The following is a 25,128-nucleotide window of genomic DNA, read 5'->3' as shown; positions in this document are numbered from 1 at the left end:
AGCTGATGCTGCAAATATAAGTTGTTTTAAATGCAAAATGGTTAAAATTATTAAAGGGGCTTGATGCAAGTAAGCCATTTTATGCTCACTACTGCCACCTCAGGTCATACATGTAGCTGCACCTTCTGTAATAAGCTCGTGCATGACGGCAATTCGGACCCAAATTAACACCTTGAGTGACAGTGCAGGATTTTAGAGGCAGTTGTGGTGAACAGGTCTGGGCTCATTCTACATAGGACATTGTTGAAACATGTAGGGGGTGGAAAATACTTAATTTTAACATTTTCAGTACAAGTCCCTTTAAGCCACACTGTGTAGATTTTTACTCAATACATAAACTTGAAATGCAAGTATTTATGACGCATATTTTCATCATTGAAAAATACCTCATAAATGTACAACAATAAACTTGTGCTTTTGCTGTGAGCGGCTCAGCTCTCCTAAGACATGAATTTAACTTTACCGGGAGTGGGTGCGTCTCCAGCTCGTCTCCATGGAGATGTGACTAAAGTCAGCAGAATTTGAGATTTAGACGGGTTAGGTTTTCATCCAAATCCATTCTTTGATAAAATAGCATTTTCTGTGTCGAGCTGGTTATTAGGAGCATGTTTTGCTTTGCCGGCAACAGTATAGTCCAAAATGTTGCGCAGTGTGCCTTTAAGGAAATCATGGTATAAATACTAAAATAGTGAATACTCAATCCTTTATATAATATGAGTAAAGAAATAGAACTACAAAACAAACCCTCCGCTACTGCTTCTTTTGGTTGATCATAGCACGTGTTCTGTGCTTTTATTTTTGATCAGTTCATATGGAGTGATTCCTTGTGTGATATTTCAATATTTTGCGTCATGAAATATATTGTATCATATGGAAGCTTTTCACCTACGAGTCACAAGCATTTGAGATGCAGAATTTTGAAGCCTTGCATCACCTCTTAGAGCTGTTCACGTGAATACATAATCTTCATTTTTCTTTTGGCTCTCGTTTGAGTTTTAAAAAAATACAATAAATTTTAGATGCGATTTTGAGTGGTGTCAGTTGTGATTGTGCGTTTTTCCTCCGATTTCTTTCCTCCTCGGATCTGAGTCATTTCTACGACAGACTGGTTTTGTCAAGGGCCCTGTTTCCTTCTATTACTCCTAAGAAAACTGCCTACTCTCTTTCCTGTGTGTTGTCTGTGTCTCTCTTTCACTGGGTCTATTTCTTCTCCTCCTTGTAGAGAGTTATGAGGTGACGCTCACTGAAGAAGGTGATCTTTCCTCTGCCTTGTTGCTTAGTATTAACCCACTAACGCTAAACCACATCTGCACTTTGACACAGAAAACCCGCCATGCTCTTTTTACTCTCCCCATTTTGAGTTTTCAATGTTTCGTTCAACCTCACCTTGGATATTTTTAGCTATAGCTACACAGCTGGATGAAAAGTGTGTCGTGGGGCTGGCTGCTCTTAGAAATATCTGTGCATGAGACATCCATTGCAGTTTGCAGACCCTAACAGTGTTCAGCCGTAACAAATGATTGAAAAAAACAACTAAAAGCTTATAAACAGGAGTGCCACCATTATGTCAAACTCAATACGCCACAATCTAACACTTTTGTTGAATTGAAATAATGGGTGCTTCTTGATGTAGAAAATTTGGTTTGGAAATAACGAAGAGTCAGGAACAAAAGACTCCTGTAAATCTTTCTAACCAGAGCTGCTGAGATTGTTAACTAATGCAAACTCTCTCCGCTGCAAAGTTTTCTGTTGTCGCTTCTGCCTCAGTGGACCTCTTGAGTTAATTTGCCTCCACTATTCTCACCGTTATAGCATGGCTGCAGTTGTCATTTGATGTGGATGTCGAGCAAGTTGATATTTCTAACCCCAGTTCTCATCCAGTTTTTTGTTTTGTTTTTTAATTTTGTTTCTCAAATCTGTCGTGGGACCTTTTTGGTTTGGGCTGGGGTTTTTTTTGGGGTGGGGCTAATTTGCACAGGAAGACTGATTTAGTTGAAAATAAAGACGAGGTTAATTAGGAGGTGTTTGTGTGGCTTTCTTTCAAACAGAATAGGTCTTGATGACTCAATTGATGTGGGACCACCATAACACAGTTTAATCATTTCTTTTGTTTTGTTCACATTTTTGCAATAAAAGATGCTGCATTCCTGTGGTCTGTAGGTCTTATGTTTGTCTTCACTGACAGTTCATTAATTATAAGTTAAGATTCGAGAAGTTAATTAAATTTTTTGCTCCGTACTTGCAAGATTTTATTTAACTCGTTTAAATGTTTTCCAAAAACAATTGGTTAGAGACCAGTCTTAAGATGAATGTTGAAAAATTAAATTATATAGTTTGAGTGAAATGTCTATTTCATGGGAAACAAGGCAAAGAACACAGAAGTGAATAAACATGATTATTAATACCTTAATAAATCCTTTCCGTAGTCCCTCTGAGATAATACAAGTCTTAAAGCAGTACTAAGTAACTCTTCCCCCTAGAGGCCATAAGCGCAACTGCAGGTGTAGTAGCAAGTTACGATTTTTTTTAACTTATTAATTGTCTTGGAGAGTAAATACTACGCTGACAGGAAAGGCGAAGGGAGAGAGGGTTACTGTGCATCCAATTATACAATGGAAATATTTTTTTTTCACTCAAACCTGGCTGTAAATACTGTTTAAAGTGACGTTAGCCCGCAGTTAGCTTTGCCCGTTAGCATGTTAGCTTCTTCTTCGTGATTTCATTAGTGTGTATTGCTTTCTCCGCACCGGTGGCAGTCAAGTTGCAAACATGGTTTTCTGGTCAGAGACACCAGAGAGAGATGAAAGACCCTCCAATCATCCCATAAACACTTGTATTACCCCCACAGGGACTACGAAAAGGATTTATTAAGGTAAACATGTTACTTAGTACTGCTTTAATGGGATGATTGGAGGGTCTTTCATCTTCATCAACTTTGCTGCCTCCAACCCCGAGGCGCAATACACACTAATGGAATCACGAAGAAAAAGCTAACAGGCTAACGGGCAAAGCTAACTGTGGGCTAGCGCCACTTAAACAGTATTTACTGCCAAGTTTCAGTGAAAAGGATCTCCATTGTGTAATTGGATGCACAATATCCCTCTCTCCCTTTGTCTTCTCTGTTAGTGTAGTATTTACTCTCACGGACAATTAATGAGTAAAAAAAAACGCAACATGCTATGACACCTGCAGTGGCGCTTATGGCCTCTTGGGGCATGAGCTACTTAGTACTGCTTCAGTGAAAAGTAGGAAAAATCTTACAACCAGTCACATGCACTTTAGCTAATATCTATAGAGCCGTCTTCAGCTTTTATTATGTTCCCACTACCACATGAATGCAGTAAAAAAAAAAAAGAATACAGTGTGAAAAAAAAACAAAAAAACATAATTGATATACTTGATGTGTTTATTTATGGGATTTGAAGTGACTTTGATTTGAAATACCCAGAGGTCTCCTGTGAAATGCCCGTCCACATCTTTTCGGTTTCGCCTGCATGACTGACTGGATGCAATGTTTTCAGTGGCTTGGAAAAGACACTATATTCTGTGATATTTACTTGCCCCTCACCTCACCCCCTCCCCCAAACCTCCACCCTCCTTATTTACTCACCCATTTGACAGTGCTCCTCCTGGGCTGCCCTCCACCAACACCTCCCCTACCCAATCTATTACCCCCCCTAGCTCCTAAAACCCGTGGCTCCTCATTTTAATTTGCGTGATTTCTTTTTCATTTGTGCAAGTAAAGCGCCGCTGCCTGTCTTCAGTTGATGGTGTCTCTTTTGGCCTGTTCAGGTGAGATTTGCGGGTTCAGGATCCACGGGCAGAACGTCCCATTTGAGGCGGTGGTCCTGGACAAGTCGACGGGGGAGGGGGTGATCCGCGCCAAAGACAAACTGGACTGTGAGCTGCAGAAGGAGCACACCTTCACCATTCAGGCCTACGACTGCGGAGAGGGGCCCGACGGAGCGAACATGAAGAAGTCCCACAAGTGAGTGGCACAAAAACCCCCAGCTTTAATCAACCAGATGAAAAACAAAATATGATTGAATTAGGGCTGCACAATATATCGCCAAATTATTGTTAAGGCAATATTTGGTGATGCACTTTCCGTATTGCAGGAAGCCACAACATATCGCAATGTCACCAAGTTACACATTCGGTAGTGACACCTGAACGATACTTTTTCCGATAGCTGTAGCCTACTAAGATATTATATGTCATATAGAACCCTAAAACAGATCAATAATGTTAATTTATTCCTTTTCCTTCCATTTAATTTCTTTTGCATCCTTTAATTGAGGTGAAACAAACAAGAAACTTCTTTTTAAAGGGACTAGATTCAAATTGGTCATTTTTATACTCACTACTACCACCTCAGGTCTTATACGTAACTGCAGGTTCTATATTAAAGGGGGGTATTATGCAAAATCGACTTTTTCAAGCTTTACATCATGTTATTATGTCATTCCTTCATTAAAAACATGCCTGAAGTGTTGCCTTGGCACATTCACGTATTTTTGAGTAATCTGTAAAAACTCTGATGGCAGCCATTTTAGGGATAGGTTTGCCTGAGTCCTCCTAGGGACGCCCCCACCTCCTGGAGACGCCTCCGAGCTTTCATCACCAGCCGAGTAACCAATCACTGCTCCTCAGCAGAACCCCCTCCAAACTGATGCCACCGATAGCGTGTGGAGGGGGCGTGTCGGAAAGAGTCAGAGGTTCTTAAAGAGACAGAAGCCTATTTCAAGACATTCGCTACAGCCATTTTGAGAGAACAATTTTATACAAGGCAGTTATTCTAATTTACTGCATTTACAGCCCAACAGAAGGTTTGGTCATCATTGTAGTGTGCTATAGACTGGTGCTATGTGATTGAAAAAAGCATAATACCCCCTCTTTAAGCTTGTGTATGACGGCACTTTAGACCCGAATTAACAACTTTTTGAGTGACAGCGCAGAACATTGTAGTGGGAATTTTTTTAAACCCCGTATAGTCTCTTTAACTACAAAAGGGGAGAAAAAACACTTTCCAACTTTTTCTTATTTTTTCCCTCAAATTTTCCATATTTTTTCAAGCATTTTTCTCAACATTTTCCCAAATGATCCCACATTTGTTCACTTTTTCCCCCCTTTTTTTTCTTTGAAACTATTTCCCCTCTTTTTTTCCCCATCTATTTCTATTCTAGCCTCGTTTTGGTCCTCCTTTAGCATTTTTTGTATCATACTCAATTTGCAATACAGTATATCACAATATTGAAAACCTTAACAAATATTACAAGTTTTCTAATATAATGTAGCCTTAGACTGAAAACATGCTCTTTATTGTTGTAATGTCATTTGAAGAAACTACAAAATTTTAATAAAAAACAATCTAGACTATAAATCATGATGTACATTTTTTGCCACTGTTACTCTCACACAAGCATCATCATCATCATCATCATCATCATCATCATCATCATCATCATCATCATGTCCGCTTAAAACAAGGACATGATATTCAAGGTTGGATGCACACTTAAGATATAACCTTGAACCTTCCTCCAGGGCCACCGTCCACATCCAGGTGAACGACATCAACGAATACTCCCCCGTGTTCAAGGAGAAGTCTTACAAGGCCACCGTCATCGAGGGCAAGAAGTACGACAGCATCCTGAAGGTGGAGGCGGTGGATGCCGACTGCTCCTTCCAGTTCAGCCAGATCTGCAGCTACGAGATCGTCACCCCCGACGTGCCCTTCACCATAGACAAAGACGGTACGCGCTCTCCATCCCGCACCGGCTTTTATCGGCACACTTCTCGTTGTTTTATTGATCTGCGTAAACAACGGGCGGCGAAAATGCCCACTTGAAATTCCCGGCACCGTTTGGCCTCGAGGAGTCTCCTTGAAATGACAGAGTGTAGGATACTTAGGATACTTTCCCCCTGTGCCCTCCTGAAACTCAATGAGGAATTCAATAAAGCTGTGTTATGAGAAGCTAGTGATTCAGCAGCAGAGGAGTCTGATGTCAGAATACAGAAGGGTGATCATGTCAGGAGAGTTGAATGAAATGGAAATGAGGAAAGCAAAGGGCCTTACATGCAATGTTTTTAGTTAAATCACATTTCTAGGCAAATCCCTTTAGAAATTGACTTGGCATTAGCTCCCAAATGCACTGTGTTTAAAAACTCTATATTAGACCCGCAAGATCTGCCCTCAATATTGTGTGGTGTTTTTAGTATGTATAAACCTTTTCACTCTGTTTTGACATCAAAGCTAATCTGAAAAAGTTTTTTTTAGTTTAGCATGTCCAATTCTATTATACCCTTAAAACAAATTGCAAATCTAATCGCAATTCAACCTGAAAACACTCACAGAAACAGAGTGGCATTAGGAAGGTTGTACATGAATCGTAATTGGGGCTCAGACCCTGTCGGAAGATTGCATTAATGGCATGAAATACGAGGCGATGATGAATGATAGGCGGAGTTTTCCTTTGGAGCCTGGACACTGGTGGTGGTAGAGGATGGGACCTGGGGCGGCCAGGTGACAATAACAAGCAGGGAGGAGGAGAGGCCAGGCAGAGGAGGGGCGGAGGAGGGTGGTAGCACAGCTGGTAAACGGCAGATTGAGGGATGAGGGAGCTTAAGAAGGGGATGCTGGGTGATGGATGGCTGGAGGAGCTGCGTGATTGGCTGTCGCAGAGGTGTGGCTTGAGATGGGACTGTGATTGGATGATTGATAAGGAGCTGCCAGTGTTTTATGAATGCTCCAGGTAAGTCTTCAAGGTTGAATTTGTGCTGAAGCTTCATTTAGAATTTTCCCCCAAACACATTCAACCCTGTTTATAAATACTTTTTTAATTCAGTTTGAACTCATTCAGTGAAATAAACAGATTTGTTCTCTCTCCCTGAAGCAAAAGTACTCACCGTATTCCTGTGTCTCTCCAGGTTTTATCAAGAACACGGAGAAGCTGAGCTATGGCAAAGAGCACATGTACAAGCTGACGGTGACGGCCTACGACTGTGGGAAGAACAGAGCCTCGGAGGACGTTCTGGTCAAGATCAGCGTGAAGCCCACTTGCAAACCCAGCTGGCAAGGTACCAAACCCTCCCACTGTCCTCCCGTTGCTTTGTACTGTTAAAGCGTGTCGCAGTAGCAGAACTACACCACGCTGCCTCCACTACATTGTCCAAATGGGGTTTTCTTTGATATGGTTTAGGTGGAAACAAGAGGTTTTAGCCCTTAACGGTACTGCCTGCCTTAAAAAGTTCAGTCTCAGGCATGATTTTACTAATTTACTTCCAATTTAGCCTTGTGTTTGTTCTTATATTTACTATTTTTACAGTCCGTTTGATGAAAAGAATAAATGCTTTCGTATTGGAACTACTATGCTGAAGTAATTGCTATTGTTTCTCATATTGTTTCTTCTGTCTGTTGTTGTTTTGTCAAGCATAGTGACAATAGCTTCATAACAAAGGTCTCAATGTTCAACACTGTTTCCCGGCTGCTTTATTCTGACCTAAATCCAATCAGGGCTGAAAACCCTCACGTAATCATTGCACAGTCGTATCTATTGAGCGCCGCATATCGACTGGTTCTCCTGTGTTGCGACTGAAGGACGTTTTTTCCCTCCACTTCCTTCTGTCTAGGCTTCAACAAGAGGATTGAATATGAGCCCGGCACTGGCAGCCTGGCCTTGTTTCCCAGCATGCACCTGGAGACCTGCGATGAGCCAATCACCTCCATCCGGGCCACCGTCGAACTGGAAACCAACCACATCGGAAAGGGCTGCGATCGCGACACTTACTCCGAGAAGTCCCTGCACAAGCTGTGCGGTGAGTCACGGCTCTGTGTGTCTCCCTTTGATGATGTCGCTCTTCAGCTGTGCCATTTGAGTCACCGTTTGATGATGTTTTTATATAGTTGACCATGACCATGTAAAGCTCTTCTATGTGGAGTTTTGAGCCTCTGGGACTGTTGTTGATTGTGACTCTTTAGAGCTGTAGTTGTAGAGAATAGTAACATTTGCTATTATAAAAATGTATGATGAAATATTGCCGTGCAAAGGCCAGAAATGAGTAAAGTTCTTCTTTAAAGGGACTATATGGAGTTTAAAAATATTAAAATGATGTATTTTCCTCCTCCTACATGTTCCAGCCATGTCCTAATGTTTAGAATGAGGCCAGACCTGTTCACCACGACTGCCTCTAAAATCCTGCATTGTCACTGCCGTCATGCACAAGCTTAATATAGAAACTGCAGTTACGTGTAACACCTGAGGTGGCAGTAGTGAGTATAAAAATGACCAACTTGCATAGTCCCTTTAAGCAGTCATCTGATTGTAAAATGCTGTTATCTCTATGGAATACCTGTTTATTTATATAGAATATTTCATTAACTTAATAGCAGTTTCCAAAGTGGTGCATATTACTTTAGAAACATAATAGAATAAATTAAAACAATAAAATGTTTAAACTTATTGTGAAATTAAAAAGTTGGCCCATTCCCTGAAAAGTGTCCCTGACTGACCTCTCCTGATTATGAAAATTAAAAGCAACACCTCCATTGTGTCTGTGTGTTATTTTTAGGAGCTAGTTCAGGCACCGTGGAGCTGCTGCCTGCCCCCAGCAGCGCTGCCAACTGGACCGTCGGGCTGCCCACAGACAACGGCCACGACAGCGACCAGGTGTTTGAGTTTAACGGGACTCAGTCCATCAAGGTCCCGGACGGTTTGGTGAGCACCAGCCTGAAGGAGCCCTTCACCGTCTCTGTGTGGATGAGACACGGGCCAGGGGCGCACGAGAAGGAGACCATTCTCTGTAACTCCGACAAGACGGGTGAGCAGACTTGGACTGGATTAAACACATACTAAATACACATGTTTTAACATTAGAGCACAATGACCACCATGGCTTGTCTGTTTCAAATGTTACAAGCCACTATTTGTCATTTGAAATGTGATAGTGTGATAGTGATGGTTAAATGTAGATTAGTCTGTATCACTATTTATCACTAGTTGTATTACACTTTATCCATTTTAATTTTATTTATTTATTTAACCGTTAGTAATACATCAAGTTCAGTGTTTTTTCCTGGGTTAGACATTATTTTTTTCCCCGTTTTAGGTCCAGTTAGTCCTGATTTGATCTTTATCTAGGCCGCGTGGTACTGGTGGTATTTACTGTGAAAAGTAGGCCTAGTGTACCAATTTAGTTCTTGTACAAAATCAAAGCTCGGTATTATAAACTCGACTGACCAAAGTGGTTTGTGAAAATGAAATGAATAAAATTAAAGATTTGACTAGTCAATTACGATGTGATCGGTGAATCTCTGTCCTATATTTATCTCCAGTTATCATTTTCACACTCGTCTTAATTCTGTCGACTGTAAAGTCTCGGTTATACGGAGCAGATCATCAGCCTCCATTGCTTATATAAGGAGGATTACATCAGAGCACCATGGCCTGGACATAAGCTCCTCTGGCCACAAATTGCAGTGATTGTGACCTCTATTTAACTCTGGGTAAAAAAAAAGAAAAGAATAAGAAACAAAAGTAATAGAATTGTGAAGGAAATATACTTTTGGTCTTGACATTTTTGAAAAGAATCATATAATAATGGATGACAACACAACACTACACACAGCAGAAACTTACACATACATGAATTGTCTTAAATCCAGACATATTTAAATCCAGACATATTTTCTTTATGATTTTGTCGTCCGTAGAGATGAACAGGCATCACTACTCCCTGTACGTCCACAACTGCAGACTGATCCTGCTGCTGCGCCAGGACCCGTCCGAGGCAGAGAACTACAAACCCGCAGAGTTCCACTGGAAACTTGATCAGGTCAAATACTACGACTACTACGTATTACTGTTACAGCTACTGCTACTGCAACCAATTCTACCACTACTACTACAGTTGTTACTACTGCTGACATTACTATCGCAGTGGCACTTTACTTAACTGCTCAGTAATAGCATAATGACATGGTAGCTATGGTAACTACATGGAAACGGGACACAGTTTATTTAATGGCGACATGACAATTCATTACTGTCACTCTAAACCCTTATGAAGACTTTTAATTGCTTTTAATTAGCATAGAAATAAAGACAATGAATGCGGACAGTTAGCAAGCCGGCTAAACATTTCAGCGTTTGTTAGCCTGCTCACTGTAGCATGTAGTCATTAAACATCACAAATTATGAACGATCCAGATGTTTCCAGCTGTTGTCAACCCATCGACAACAGTTAGGTGATGACCCAGCCTAGTTGTAAATCATTAATGAATGTACAGATCTTTTGAGATTTTACTTTAGGTAAAAAACTTGCCTCTGGGCTAAATGCTAAATCATATTCTATTAACTTTTTGCTATATTTGGGGTCGGAAACACATCCAATAGCCACATAACACAATCGTATGTGTTAATGATACTATAAGTCGCACTTTTTTTCATAGTTTGGCTGGGGGTGCGACTTATGCTTAGGTGCGACTTATATATCAAGATATATAATTTCAGATGTTTGCTGTTTTCACACTGACAGACGCAAGGGGGCGCTCTAAGGCTTGTGTACCAGTATCTGCTACTCCTGAACCACTTTAGATTTAATAAACGGTAATCGAGCAGCAGAAAGAAAGTTTGGAGTGAGTGAGAAACTTGTGAGGACTGACGAAAAGCAGAGGTTACTCTTGCTGCAATGAAGAAAACAAAAAAAGCTTAACCGTGGGCTAAAAGCTAGATGGCCACAGCGAGAGGAACGAGTTTGCAAATGGGTGCTTGAACAACATAATGCCGGGAGAGGCTTATCAACGGTACAGTTACGCCTCCATGCCCAGATAGTTGCCAAGGCTGGTGCGACTTACACTCCGGAGCAACTTATAGTCCGGAAAATACGGTAAACGCCATGAGACGGACATGTCATACCTCACCATTCTTTGATATAGGGCTTGGCTTAACCATTCTTTTGTATGGGGATTGAACACTCATTCCAAAAAGGTCTGCCTAAGCCATTTCTGTGCCGTAATGCCTTATCCCTCAGTATCCCTGGTTACCATACTATTCCCACATTATTACCATGGTATTACTGTGCTGTAAAGTAAAGCACAACCGCAATGGCAACTACTGTACCCACTACTGCTGTTGCTACATACTTCGCTTCCCTTGTCTAAATATAGTTTTTTTTTTTAACCTGTTCTTGTTCTCTGTAGGTGTGTGACAAAGAGTGGCATCACTATGTGCTGAATGTGGAGTTCCCCACGGTGTCTCTGTTTGTGGATGGGAACACGTTTGAGCCCTTCCTGGTCACAGAGGACTACCCACTGCACGCCTCCAAGATCGAAACTCAGCTCACAATCGGAGCCTGCTGGCAAGGTACGATGATACCAACTACAGTCAGCAGAAGAATGCTTTATCTAACATTGCAATACGCTACATTCTCTTTGGTACAATATGTCCTGCTTTTGCTACAGTTACTTGCTACATTTAGACTTGGAGAATGAACCGGTGGCTTAAAACTTGAGCAGAATTTGTATAATGTATTCACTTGCAGTTTCTGTGATTCGTGCCTTGGTGCATAGTGTGCTTGTCTCTTGACCTGGTTTTAGCCTCTAGAGTCTTTCCTGCAGATCCTCACCCCCTCCCTCCTCTCTCCCTCTCTCTCTCTCTCTCTCTCTCCCCCCTCGTCTGTCTCTGTCCTCTGCAGAAATCTCGGGACATGACAATGACACTGAGACTCCCTCTGAGCCCGCCTCAGGTTGCTCAAGTCTTTCCCTATCTATTGTGTCCCACGTGCCGCAATGTTCCACCATCTTAACTGCATCTTTATACCCTCGTAACTCCAGCATCATTATAGCCAAAGTGTTCTGTTTTTAGCATGACGCTGTTGCTGATATGTTTGTTTTTTTACTTTGCGTCTGCTTTTGTCCACATCCCATGCCTAGTTTTCCATACAGCTCCATTTTTTAACAAACTGAAATAGCATAGATGAGATATAGATACCTCCAGCATGTCTGTGCTATTTTGCAATGCCGGCGCTTTTCTGTCGACCTTGGGGTCAGCAGCTTCATCATATCCGATAACAAAGAATACAGTCGGTGGATGGCTGCGACCTTGAAATGTGGACATCTCGGTCTGGCCTCATTGCTGTGGCGCAGTCTGTGCCCATTATTGTTACTGAGCCATAACAAACTGTCCTTTCAGCTTGTATAATAGATCGATGTACTTCACAGCGGTACATCAGCAGCGAGCAGTCATGATAACGTGTGACTTCTGGGCTAGTTGCTCATTGGGCTTTCGAAATCGGCTCAAAGAATTCCCTCGCATGTTGACATTTTTGTGTGAAAATTGGGCAAGTAAAGCTCATTTTCAGCTTAATTTGTTTTCCCCGAATGCTTCAGCTTTTTTTTTTTTTGTGTCCATACCACAAGAGTTTTAAACCAAGCCCAAAGGCATGCACAAACTCAGCCATCATTGTTGTCTTGTTGCCTTAAATCTGTTGTTTTTGTTTGTTGAACATTCACTAATTTGCATGATTCAGAACAGTTTTACACAATCGTGACGGCATGTTTCCATCGCAGGCCCCGTAAAAAAACGTATGTCTCGGCTTGTGATGTTGTTTTTTTTCCCCTTCTTGCGTGAATCCAGGTGGAAACGCTCGCATGGCCCAGTTTTTCAGGGGAAACCTGGCCGGCCTGATGATCCGCTCTGGAAAACTGGAGAACAAGAAGGTCATCGACTGTCTGTACACCTGCAAGGAAGGGCTGGACGTGCAGCTGCCGGAGGAGGTGGCGTCTGCTGTGAAGGTGGGGACTGCTGTTGGTTTAAGTGTGTTGCTATAGAGGAACTAAATATGCAGTTATCGTGAATGTCTTGCAATATTCTCACTTTGATGAATAACAGAACTATGTCAGGTCCAAACTATTAAAGTCACAGACTTACCGGCTACATGACTGAAGTAGTACCACTGGTCTACTACTTCCCCTTTGTGCCTGTCTACTTTTTTAAATTACTCTGGCTATTTTCTTCTAGGTGGACTTTAACCCAAACCAGTCGTCTCTGACTGTGGAGGGCGACGACATCGATGCCTTTGACAAAGTGATGCAGCACATCTCGTACCTGAACTCCCGCCAGTTCCCCACGCCCGGCATCAGGCACCTGCGCATCTCCACCACAGTCAAGTAAGACTAATGCGCTCACAGTATTTCATCTAATAAGGCCAGGTGCAGAAAATGTGGTTGACTGAAGTGTGGAACTTTGGAGAAATTGAACATATGTCATGGCGTCACCTGATTTCCATAACAGACAGAATAAACATGTCACTGCTGGGAGTCGCAGATGCAGAGAGGATTTTATTGATTCATTCTCTCTGATGTGTTTTTGTAAGAGCCTGCATATGTTTAGAGTAAGAAATCATGCATTTAATGTTGGATATGACTTAGCTAAGAGGTTTTATAAGCAGATTTGAGATTGGCATTATATTTTTTTGGATTGATATGACAATTTATTTACTGTAAAAAGGTAATTGATCCATTTACTTAATTACAAAAATCTATGTATTCTGTTTTTCCCCCTACGTGGCACCAAACCTAGTCCATCCCATACTGTCCATGGTTTTAATATGGACCAAAGATGACCAAAGCTATACCATATTTGTTCTGGCTTATGTTTCAATGACTTAGTGATGTATAACAGTACTGCATGTGTCACGTCTGTTGTGCAGGTGCTTTAATGAGGAGATGTGCGTGACCGTGCCGGACGCCGAGGGCTACGTGATGGTGCTGCAGCCAGAGGAGCCCAAGATCAGCCTGAGCGGGATCGACCACTTCGCCCGCAGCGCCGCAGAGTTTGAGAGCCCTGAGGGCGTCACTCTGTTCCCCGAGCTGCGCATCGTCAGCACCATCACCCGGGAAGTCGAGGCCGACCCGGAGACGGAGGTAACCGAGGGCAACGACGATGACCCCACAGGTAAGAGACATCCCAAAATATGTGAAAGTATGTTTAGGATAATGTTGATGTGACTAAATGTAAATGTGGCCTGATTGAACTACTACAAACTGTACTTAAGGGCTTAACTTAATCTAAGGGCACAATGCAGGGGCAGCAGAAACTCATTCGGAAAGCATTTTCCCACCATTCCAAAGGTTAGCTTACCGTCACTAAGTATGGAGTGAATGAATAATGCATGAATAATAATATTCACATTTGAGGAAATTGCCACTTTTTGAGCTATTCTCGCTAAAATGGAACAACCAAAGAGAGCCATTTAATAATGTATGTATGTATTAGCTTGATTATTGTACATACTGTATATGACTTTGATGTCTTTATTTACCAATGATTTAACAAATATTCCTAGCTTATAAACCTCAAAAAATAAATTGAGTTTTGAGACCTGCTGCTGTGAAAAGACTAATCATTTTATAAATATGGGAAAAAATCGGGGCGCTTATGTTCTGCATTGACATTTTAATAAGCCATTACTGTATAACGGTCGTTGTTAAAGGTTGAAGTATGGGGCATTGAATCAGTGGGTGGTTTTCTTGCAGCAGTACATAACACCATGTAACCTAAAGCTTGTATACCAAGAGCTTTATGGGAAAGGATCTTGCGTTGCCAGTTCCATTAGACACAAAAGGGCATTATAGGTACAGTATAGTGCTGAGGATATCTGTCTAGATTTACTTTACAGTAGCTCACATTAAGGATTAAGCCAACGGGAATAAAAGGGATTGGAGCGAGCACGAAGGAGGGAGAGAAGGGCTGTTTACTACTGCCAGGGCGGGGTTATGGGACCATCTGCCAGACCTGTATAAGCACTCAGGGCAGAGGAAACAATAGGCGTGCACTAAAGACTGACACAGATACAGCCGGATTTGATATCCTTTGGAGGATGGCAAGCCATAAGGGACAAAAGGGATTACAGTGATCTCTTACCTGTATTGACCAGCCTTTATGGGAGAGAGCAAAGGGGCGAATGTAAATGGAAATCTGTATGAATCACTTATTAATCAATTATTGTAGATTAAGTTCACGATATTCTCCACATTGAAACTAGAACTGGTCTGCTTTTACTTTCTATTTTACAATAAAGTTCCTCTGGTAAGATGTTAATTCTGGGGTACATGAATCTTTCCTCAATTTGTACGCAAACTTTTTTTTTTTTCTTCAGTTTTCACATCGGTAATAACTAGTTCTGTAGGTTGTTGTTTTAATTTTATCCTTTCCGTTGTACAGTTCAGGAGACGGTGGTGTCCGAGGAGATCATGCACAACCTGGACACGTGTGAGGTGACGGTGATCGGGGACGAGCTGGACGGAGAACACGAGAGTCTGGAACTGGACGTGTCCCAACTGCAGCAGCGCGGCCTGGAGATGAGCTCCTCTAATCTGGGACTCGTTGTCACAGGTACACGCCATCCCAGAGCAAAAACTGAGAGATTCCTCATTGTCTCAAAACAAAAGGCTAAATCCTAGGTGTTTTATGCTGTGCCACAATGTATATTACACCTGACCTATTGAGGAATGGGTGCTGTACGTTGTTAACACAAACCGCCTGTGTCTTCTGTGTTTAGGTGTGAACACCATGTCCAACTACGAGCAGGTCCTGCACTTGATCCGCTACAAGAACTGGCACACTGAGGCGCTCTTTGACAGGAAGTTCAAATTGGTGTGCTCCGAGCTCAACGGCCGCTACATCAGCAACGACTTCAAAGTAGAGGTATGGCCAGTCTTGACACCTGCCTTCACCAAGTGCATTTTTCCCACTTCAACCCATATCTAGCTTTTTGGCCTGAGAAGTCTATAGGCCAGTGTAACGGCTCATTTGAAAGCTAAGGCCTAAGCTCTTTCCTCATTTTTGTTCAGTTTTCGTCACATTTTTGTCGCATTTTTGTCAGATTTTCGCCACGTTTTTGTCAAATTTTCGTTGAGTTTTCATAAAACAACAAACGTGACAAAAAGCAACAACAAATGACACTAAAACACAACAAAAACAAGGCAGAAGAGGTGAGTTTTGTAGGTCTTCACTTTCAAATGAGCCGTTACACTGCCATATAGGCTGTCAGCTTCAGCCGAGAAGCTTTTAGATTTGGGTAAAGCTGAACTGGAGAAAAGGGGTTAATAAGGCTTATGGAGCACTTTTGAACCTCTCAAAATGCTTGTCGATGGGATGCCAGGCTTTACACATTTTCCAAATACATGTTACATTATTATACAACATAGGTGCAGTGTGAATTAAATTGCCTGTTTAAACTTATAAAGCACAAGACAATATTGAATGGATAAAGCTACAGACTACAGGCACAGTAATCTAATGGAAAGAATGATTGCAAGGGGGCAAAAAATGAAGTGACAATCACACAATCATTGCTGTTTTAAATGCACTTCATCCTTTAACTGATGTTGTGTTTTTGTGTTGGTCACGCTGTAGGTGAACGTCATCCACACAGTCAATCCCGTGGAACATGCTAACAACGCTATGATGCAGCCTAACTTCATCAATCCAGTCCATCACGCGTCTGTGGACCTGTCCGGGCACAACCTGGTCAACGCACACCAGGCCTCAGGTAATGGGACAACACAGAAACTCTAAGGTCATTTAGTTAAAAAAAAAATCTTCATCATTGAAAGAAACCCACTAAACAACAGTGTATTCGTTTAAAGATAAAGGGACCGAATGACAAGGTTAACCTCTTTCAATAGAACAGCGGAGTCCAGCCTGCTGCCACAGATTTTTACTTGCTGACAAAGCCTCTTGAGGTGAGAGGTGGAATCTATTATAGAAAACGCTAACTCAATGGCCGCCGCCTGGGCGCCGCCATGTTTATTTCCCATACCGACTTTGAAGCTAAGCAGGAAAGTGCCTGGTTAGGACTGGGATGGGAGACCGTTCCTCCGAAGCTAAGCAGGGAAAGGCCTGGTTAGGACTGGGATGGGAGACCGTTTGGGAACACCAGGAAGCCTGGCGACAGTACTGCGTGTGTGCGTGGTTGGTGTTATTACATCCGCGGCCGGCCCCCACGTGACGAGTCCCACCGGCCGCGGGCATTGGCCACGGGTCCATATGGACCGCGGTGCTGCTGTCCGAGGACAACCCGCTGTCACAAAAACGCGAGTGCACGAGATCTGACTGCCGTGCGTGTGCGCGCGTACAAACAGGGCGATGTGTGTGGGCGCGCATGTGTGTGTGTTCGTGCGTGTGTGTGTGTATGTGTGCGCGTGCGCATCCCAACAGGGCGCTGTGTGCGCGTGTGTGCGTTCGTCTGTATGTGTGCGCGTGTGTGTGTGTGTTCGTGCGTGTGTGTATGTATGTGTGCGTGTGTGTATGTGTGTGCGTGTGCGCCCCAAACCTGCTCAAACACGAGCCTCTAATCACACGCGCTGCTCCGACTGATTTATCCTCCGTGTGCGTAAAAGCGACAATGACACTACAACTTAACGAGCGCATGGCCTGCACTGCTTAGTTTTTTTTCTTTTTATCTTTTTTTTACTTTGCTGCTGGACCATTTGCTTTCTATTTTGCTTTCACGTATTGAGCCCAGAGGTACATTTTATTCTAAAGCAGCTTGGAAAGCATTGCCAATTTTATTGTAAGGTTATAAATACTGTCTAACAACGATCATTAGGCTATTTCATTTCAAAACCTACTCACTTTTTTTTGGATTGTGCACTACCGTGATGCACCCAACCACGGGTCCTGCACCGTGAACCAAACCGTTAGAACTGAACCCCTAATATTTCTCCATAATTATTCCACTGTCTCTTGAATCCTGTTCCCCGAGTTTAGCGAAAATATTGTCATTGTAGTTTATAAGAAAGGAGTACGGGTGCATCAAACACTCCAATTGCAGTTTGTTTGACATTTTTTTTTGCATTCATTCTTTTACTCATTTGTAGTGGCCATAGTTTTTGGAATGGGTTGGGAACCACTGGTCTACAGCTGAACTGTGTGACGGGTTGGACATTTCTTTGTAATCACTCATAATCCCAGAATATCAAATGTGGAGACTAGCGAGGCCCGGCCGAAGGCCGGGTCTCAGCTAGTAACCCAGAACAAGGGAAAACTCCCCTACTGTAAGACTGAGAGCTTACATGGGACAAAGCAAATCCAAAACATCAGATTGGGAGCTGAAAAAAGTGGACCGGGACATCCCTAACTGCAGCAGTAAATAAATTTAGAATATCCACATATAATCCCCTCATTTGTCGGGTAAAAATTCTATGGCACCAGATTACAGCAGGGTGTGTATAAAGACCGGTTGTTTTGTTGCAGTTTTAATGGGACAAGTTTAGGGATTACGCTTGAGTGCTCTCTCCGTGTGACAGCTGTGTGGGTCGCCCTGTGAGCACAACCTTTTATTTCCCTGATTCAGTAATCTGCTGCCTGTCATCAACCCCTTCAGCGCACTCAAGACTTTTTCTTCCTGCAAATGTGGGACGAAGCGGTAGGGAGGGAGAATGCGGCTGCTATTATCAGGAGGAGACGGCTTATTTAGTCCAAGTGACAATGGTATAATGGAAGTACAAAATGAGCTGTACTATAATATGACCGTTCATTTTGTTTTTTTTATAAACGTAATTGTCAAGTGATGTACCTGACAAAGATGGTGAACCCATTAAAGGAAAAAGTGCCAGTGTTATCAAAAGAACATGTAGGTCTGCACTTTTATTCCAAACAAAGCTCTGGGCCCCACCTGCAGTCCCAGTTGCGCCTCTCGCCAAGTTAGAAACCACTGCTTTTAGTGACTACATCTGTAGGGAAAAGTAACAGAAAGTGGCTTTTGAAATGAAGTCAATAAAAAACATTTAGCTTGGCTAGTTTTCCTGTCAATTTAGTTCATATTTATTCTGGATTCGTGGTCTGTTTCAAAAGGTTTAGTTTTGTTTTCAAACCTTGACAATTTTTAACTATAATAGTGCAATCAGAGAGCTACCACATCAATGTTACCAAGAGAAAGAAAACATAGATTTGTCACAGTATAGTTCTTGATTGCATCCAACTCTTGGGATTTGGTGTCCAGTTTAGTGTTCCGCTTATGTTAGATACATGTCTTGCATAAACAATAAATGTCTCCTAAAATCCCTGTATTTAAATCAGTTCAGAGACTTGATTTGAGAATTCCTTTCACAGGCTAATGTCTATGTCCAGATGTTGTCAGGCAGTGGAAGGATACAGAAAATCTGAAGAATAGTCCGTAAAGTTACTTACAGTTAGTAAGAGACTTCAGACTTGACTTACTGCTTCATTTTACCCATAATATAGTCAAATCTTATTATATAAAGTGCAATCCCCTTTGTGGTTTCCGGGTTGTGCGGTGCCGGTGGAATTTAACGTTTTCCCGACACACTGTCCGGTCTACGGAAGTGTGACATACACACTTACATTCTCTTACGTCGGATAAGGTTTATCTCGTTGCATGTCATCGCCATTTGGAAGATACAGTATATTCATGTAAAATCCATGTGAAACAAAACGGATCTGACTGATATTTATCCATAAACATTCCACTGTCGCAGTCAGAAATACATTATTCCTGGAGTTTAGCAAACTTTTGGAGATGTGATTCTGTTGCGTTGCGGACACCAGGCTCAGCGCACGTGACGACACACAGCGAGGAGAAAGTCAGCAACATTGTATACACTACGGCAACATTGTATAATCTACTACTGTGGTTCCCAACCTGGGGGGCGCCTGGGATTGCAGAGGGCCCAGAGAGTCAGGTCATAAATGATATTTATTATTTCAGCAAATTATTTAATCAAATATGACTATTTGATGGGCTACAGAAGCATTAAACACTCCAATTTCAGTTTACTTGTTTGAAATAAGTAATAATTAGCAATTATTGTAATGTTTTTATACATTTGTAGTGGCCATTGTTTTGGAATGGGGGTGTGGCCCGACTACAGCATGTGCAGGGAGAAAAAGGTTCATATAGTGCAGGTCTATAGTAGTGATGGCCAAAAAACTCGGCGCTCCGGAGCTTGTATCGCTCTTCCTGCAGCAGATTGCTTCGAAACACAGCCTCTTTCAGTAACACCTGGTCACGTGACTGTTGGACAAAAACTGCTTCATTCTATGACTTGCGTTTTGTGTCTCAAAGCGGGTCATTGGCTCAGAGCGTCTCACTGTGTGGCCTTTAGCGGCGAGGCGCTAAACAACGGATATTTCCTTATCCATATATAGTGATGTAAATCATTAGTCATAGATAAATAAATGTCCTCTATTTCCCCCATTTCCCATTTAACTGTGTTCATGTGGCTGTGGGCCAGCCAGAATACATTTTGTACTTTCTTATTCTTTACAAAGTCCTGCTCTTGATAAGATACAAAAGCAGGCGTGGAGCTGATCAGGCGAGGGAAACGTGAGCGCTGTCTACAGCAAATAGTGCCAAAATTAGCTCTGACTGAATGAAATATAAAGATGGCGGATCGATGTCCTGCCTTTGAGCAGCAGAGCCGCAGGTGACTGAGGCCCCGCCCACTGGAGCTCCATGAAGCACAGACCCACGTTACAAGGAAAATTACTCTTATTTATCGGCGTATGACTGATTTGATCATCCAAACATCAATATCAGGCTACAAATAATAAAACTGCCACACGTCTGTTTGAAACTTCTCTTGCACAAATGATTGTGTTGGTGCTTCAGTCTTGCTTATGATAAGTCGCAAAAATAAAGTTTGTCCACAAGAGGTCAGTGTTCAAACAGAATGAAACAGCTCAGAGACTTCGAAGTGTATGACACTTTTTTCTGCTAGGAAAGCCTCAAACTGTTACAAGGCTTCACTCGCCCATCACTACTATAGAGTGAATGACGGGTTCGGGACTCGGGTGGACATTTTTTGTAATGACTCATAAGCTCAGAACATCAAATGTGGAGACAGCTAGTGTTTAATATAACTGCTTGTCTTTTGATTATTCCAGTGGTCCCCAGCGCCGCCACCATAGTGATAGTGGTGTGTGTCAGCTTCCTGGTGTTTATGATCATCCTGGGCGTGTTCAGGATCCGTGCGGCGCACCAACGCACCATGAGAGACCAAGAGAACGGCAAAGAGAACGAGATGGACTGGGACGACTCCGCGCTCACCATTACTGTCAACCCCATGGAGGTAACGCTTTCTACAGTAAATACATTCGAGGTGATTAGCCTGTGGAAATGTGTCGAGGCTAGCTGTATTTGACGTTTGTGATCTGGGTTTTCCGCCTAATAAGGCCCCCGAGTGGCAATGCGACTGTGGGAGAGGACGTTGAAACTAGACATTTTGGAAAGTTTTTGAAAGAGGATGAATGTGGTTTTCATCATAGGAGAAAAGAAGTCACAAAAACGAAACAAAAACTTGAAATAGATTCTGCAACATATTAGCATTACTGTTTTGAGACTTGAACGATAAAAGAACTATCTATATACATCTTAGACAGGCAGGTTTTTAGGAAATGAATACACGTATGAATATCTCACCAATGATGGGGTACCTGATTTTTCCTGTTAAAAAAATGCAATGTGTAGTTTTGGCCCAAACTCATTTCTAGCTCTCACAATCCCTCCTGGACACCTGAATTGTTTAAGCAAATTAATTATATGCGCGTTCTATGCCCATGCACAGCTTTGAGAGGTGGAAAAGTGAAGCAGACGGGCCACCCCTGTAAATAAACTGCACTAAATTATATTCTACTTCTTTCCTCCATCACCCAATGGAAATTTGGGTGATGACAATGCAACAAGATCTGTTTTTTACTGTGTTTACAACATACTCTGTGATGGCAAAAATCAGCAACAACAAGTGAGGCCAGCTTTAACAGATTTAACTTTCAGATGTCTATTGTAGCTCAAATTGTAGTTATTTAGTATTTATATGAATGTAAATTATGTGCCAAACCACATGAATAAAATCTTGGCCTGTGTTATTTATTCAGTGGTTCATATAATTTATACCATGGTCTGGGTGAATCCTCACTTCTGATTGGCTAACTGGCGTGCGTTAAAACTGTATAACGCACAGTTATGGTGCGTTCCAGGCAACTGGTAATTAGTATCTTTCCCACTTCAAAATGACAACTTGCGACCTCAGAGCGTTACAGGTAATTAAACTTGTATGTAAACAAAACGGCTAATGCAGCAGCAGTTAGCTCATACGATGCTAACGTTGTATGAAAGTTTCTCCAAACCAGATATAATTAAAATCATGCGACACAACGTTATGTTGAAAGCTGTGACCAAAAGTAACGTTCATATCACTGATGTTGTAATTACCAGTTCGAGCAGTGTTCCAAGGCATTTTTCCAAGTGGGAGGTGGGAAATTGACTTTAAATCATAACAACACCGCCCAAGAAGTGACTTCCTGTTTCGATCCAGCATGCCAAAATAAAAGCACCATCGTATTCATTAGTTCAACTTTCTTTCTGCCTAGCTATTAACAGACAAAACACTTGGGGAAAAAAACACTTGGAATGTGTGTATTTAATTCTATATATATTCTTGTAGTGTTGCAAGTACCTGCTGAACTAGTCAATGAGATGAGCTGTGTGCTTTTATTTTGGCGTGCTTAAATGAAACAGGAAGTCACTTCTTGGGTGGCGTTGTTGTTCTATATCACTCCACTGCAGCTGTTTCCATAGTAATAACAAACATTTGAGTTGGAACTAGTTTCAGGTAAAACTGAAAAAAAAAACCTGAAACTCCTGAAAAAAAAAAGCAAACAGGCCACAATGAACAGTTTCAGTTTGTGTGACCATGGTATAAGCGGATTAAACAACTCGGAGCCGTGCATTAGACAGTTATAATGCACGGCTCCTCCTTTAATCCTTACATAGACAGACATAACAATTAGCGTAGCTCTACAAAGTTCTCTAGTGAATAGAGTATATTGCTTAAAGATATTAGGGGACAATCATTCATTTAGTGTTTTCATACGAGGATGAGTCAACACAACAACACCGTGCGGGTCTATTTTGAGCGCGTTGCTGACGTAACGACGCGCTTCTTCTCCCACAGACGTACGAGGACCAGCACAGCAGCGAGGAGGAGGAGGAAGAGGAGGAGGAGAGCGAGGAGGGCGAGGAGGAAGACGACATCACGAGCGCCGAGTCCGACAGCAGCGAGGAAGACGAGGGCCCCGAGCCGGAGGACCAGCCCGGAGCCAACAGACAGCAGCAGCTCGAGTGGGACGACTCCACCCTCACATACTAGACCCGCGGAGCTCCTTCAACACTGCACACATCTCCACCACCATTCACACGTCTGCAAGGAGCCATCATGTAAAAATACAAAGTCATAAATTCCCTTCAGCGTATATATATATATGGTCAAGACTTTCCTGTCGTTCTTAGTGGTGGTACTCAGTGTAGTGTAGTCATCACCGGATTGCTGAATTTTATCGTCTATTTTTTTATTTATTATATTTGAATTCCCAGGAAAACTTGGCCGACATTTGTTTTGAACTGTTTGTGGAAGCCAATCCTGCACTTTTTGTTTTTATTTCTCGATTTTGACGGCTTTCAAACAATGTCTCTATCTCCTATGTACAATATTCCTCTTTGCTTAATGCTTTTAGATTAGTTTGCTGCAAAACCCCATGGCTTGAGTTGTAGTCGACAGTGAATAAGCTTTGAACAAGTAGCCAGCTTTTCCCTTCTGTTTTCTCTTCTTTTTTTTCTTCTTTTTTTAGTGCATGAGTGCATTCGAGATGTCACATGTAGAGAAATGCTTTTTAAAGATTTTTTGTAAATATAAAGAAACTATGTAATTAGTCTGTGTCTTAGTGACGGCCTTTCTCCATCGGGTCCAATATCTAATGCCAAACGTGTGTCACAAAGCTGTAGCATGTTGCTAAATTTCTGCAAAAAACGCTGTCCAGTCATGCTTAGACAAGACATTTACTGGAAGCTTCAACTAAATAAGATCCTTTTCTTTCTTTTTTCCCCTCCTTTTTTTCTTTTTTTGCAAAGAGAAACTTGATTGGTTGATAGTTTCGGCTTGTTGGCTGTGGCTTTGCTTGCACAGGTAGCAGCTTTCTGTTTCCATTCCCAAAACGTTTCAATGTTGTATGAATCGTGACAAAGGTTGGCATACAAGAGCGACATGCATTGGGGGATTAAACTGTTGGTCCGTTTGCAGTAATGGCAAAGATTTCCTCAGCAGATAAGTTAAGATCTTGGTTAAAATCTTCAAGCTACTACAATTGCGCATAGTTTTTGTGGAGCTTCGATGATTTTAAAAGTACATGTTGAATACATTTAAAAATGCTCTGTTGACAGTTTATTTTCCAATACTTTTTCGTGTGGAGATAGATACAGACGGCGTCTCTGCAATCGCCCATATATGGTCATGTTTAAAAACAGTACAGGGGGAAAACAATTTGGAGAAAAATCTAAACTTTCTCTAATTATTCAAAAATTGCTTTAACAAACGCTGAATTATGAATATAGTTTTCTACTAAATAAAGATACAAAGACATGGAGAGGAACAAATTGGTTCAACAGCCCATAAATACATAAATAACAGAGAATGCTACAATGACGCTTCTGTGCTAATGCTAACGGCTAGCTAGCGTGATTTACAACTGCCGTTTATTCACTTCTACTGAACAATCTGCAGTGAGAAAATATCCATATGGGCCCGATTTACACTTGACTTTATTTATGTGTGATAAATTAGTTCATATTCCACCAGAAAATGGCAAAAACAAGTGCAAAATTGTGTTTCCCAAAAGGTTCTATTTTCCCATTAGGCGAAGCCACGCCCCCTTCTATGACGAGATGCCGTCTGTATCACATGACTTTTGACTGGTTTTCTATTGAAGAGTTGGCACATCCAACTTTGAACTTGACAGGAAATCACCCTTGTTTAACACCATATGTTTGCAGTAGGCTGTGAGATCCTATTGTACATTGTAGAGATGTTTGGAAATATTTGTTTACATTTGGTAAACTGCTTTTGGTGTGAAAAAAAAATGAATTTGGAAAAATTATATCAAAACACTGCTATTACTTTTACTAAAGCTACTACTGCGACACTAGTCATTGCTATTGTAAATATTTTTCACCACAACATGCTTTAATGTTCGTCACGGTACGGGGTGCATTTCCAAATGTGTATTAATTAGGACTAAGAAGAATGTTAAAGGTTCTCATACATGTAAC

General features: G+C 41.8%; 1 protein-coding gene across 2 annotated transcripts in view; it reads left to right on the top strand.

Moving 5' to 3' along the window:
• Window positions 1-24,245, top strand: part of clstn1 (calsyntenin 1) — a 50,524-nt gene extending 26,279 nt beyond the window's left edge. Inside the window, exons 3-19 of one of the 2 annotated variants that reach the window (XM_079558593.1) lie at window positions 1,223-1,252; window positions 3,793-3,988; window positions 5,548-5,756; window positions 6,931-7,080; window positions 7,633-7,818; window positions 8,572-8,820; window positions 9,713-9,834; window positions 11,201-11,363; window positions 11,695-11,745; window positions 12,636-12,793; window positions 13,020-13,168; window positions 13,711-13,955; window positions 15,225-15,395; window positions 15,562-15,707; window positions 16,419-16,554; window positions 20,913-21,097; window positions 22,982-24,245. In XM_079558593.1, the coding sequence (XP_079414719.1) occupies window positions 1,223-1,252; window positions 3,793-3,988; window positions 5,548-5,756; window positions 6,931-7,080; window positions 7,633-7,818; window positions 8,572-8,820; window positions 9,713-9,834; window positions 11,201-11,363; window positions 11,695-11,745; window positions 12,636-12,793; window positions 13,020-13,168; window positions 13,711-13,955; window positions 15,225-15,395; window positions 15,562-15,707; window positions 16,419-16,554; window positions 20,913-21,097; window positions 22,982-23,176 (2,741 nt within the window). In that variant the 3' untranslated portion in view covers window positions 23,177-24,245. The remainder of the gene's footprint in view (window positions 1-1,222; window positions 1,253-3,792; window positions 3,989-5,547; window positions 5,757-6,930; window positions 7,081-7,632; window positions 7,819-8,571; window positions 8,821-9,712; window positions 9,835-11,200; window positions 11,364-11,694; window positions 11,746-12,635; window positions 12,794-13,019; window positions 13,169-13,710; window positions 13,956-15,224; window positions 15,396-15,561; window positions 15,708-16,418; window positions 16,555-20,912; window positions 21,098-22,981) is intronic. The other variant, XM_079558594.1, reaches the window with a different exon arrangement.
• The last annotated feature ends 883 nt before the right edge of the window (window positions 24,246-25,128 follow it).

The sequence above is a fragment of the Gobius niger genome (assembly GCF_951799975.1).
Source record: "Gobius niger genome assembly, chromosome: 6".
NCBI classification, from domain to species: domain Eukaryota; kingdom Metazoa; phylum Chordata; class Actinopteri; order Gobiiformes; family Gobiidae; genus Gobius; species Gobius niger.
Note: the sequence above shows the minus strand (reverse complement) of the source record. Positions and strands in the feature narration are given on the sequence as shown.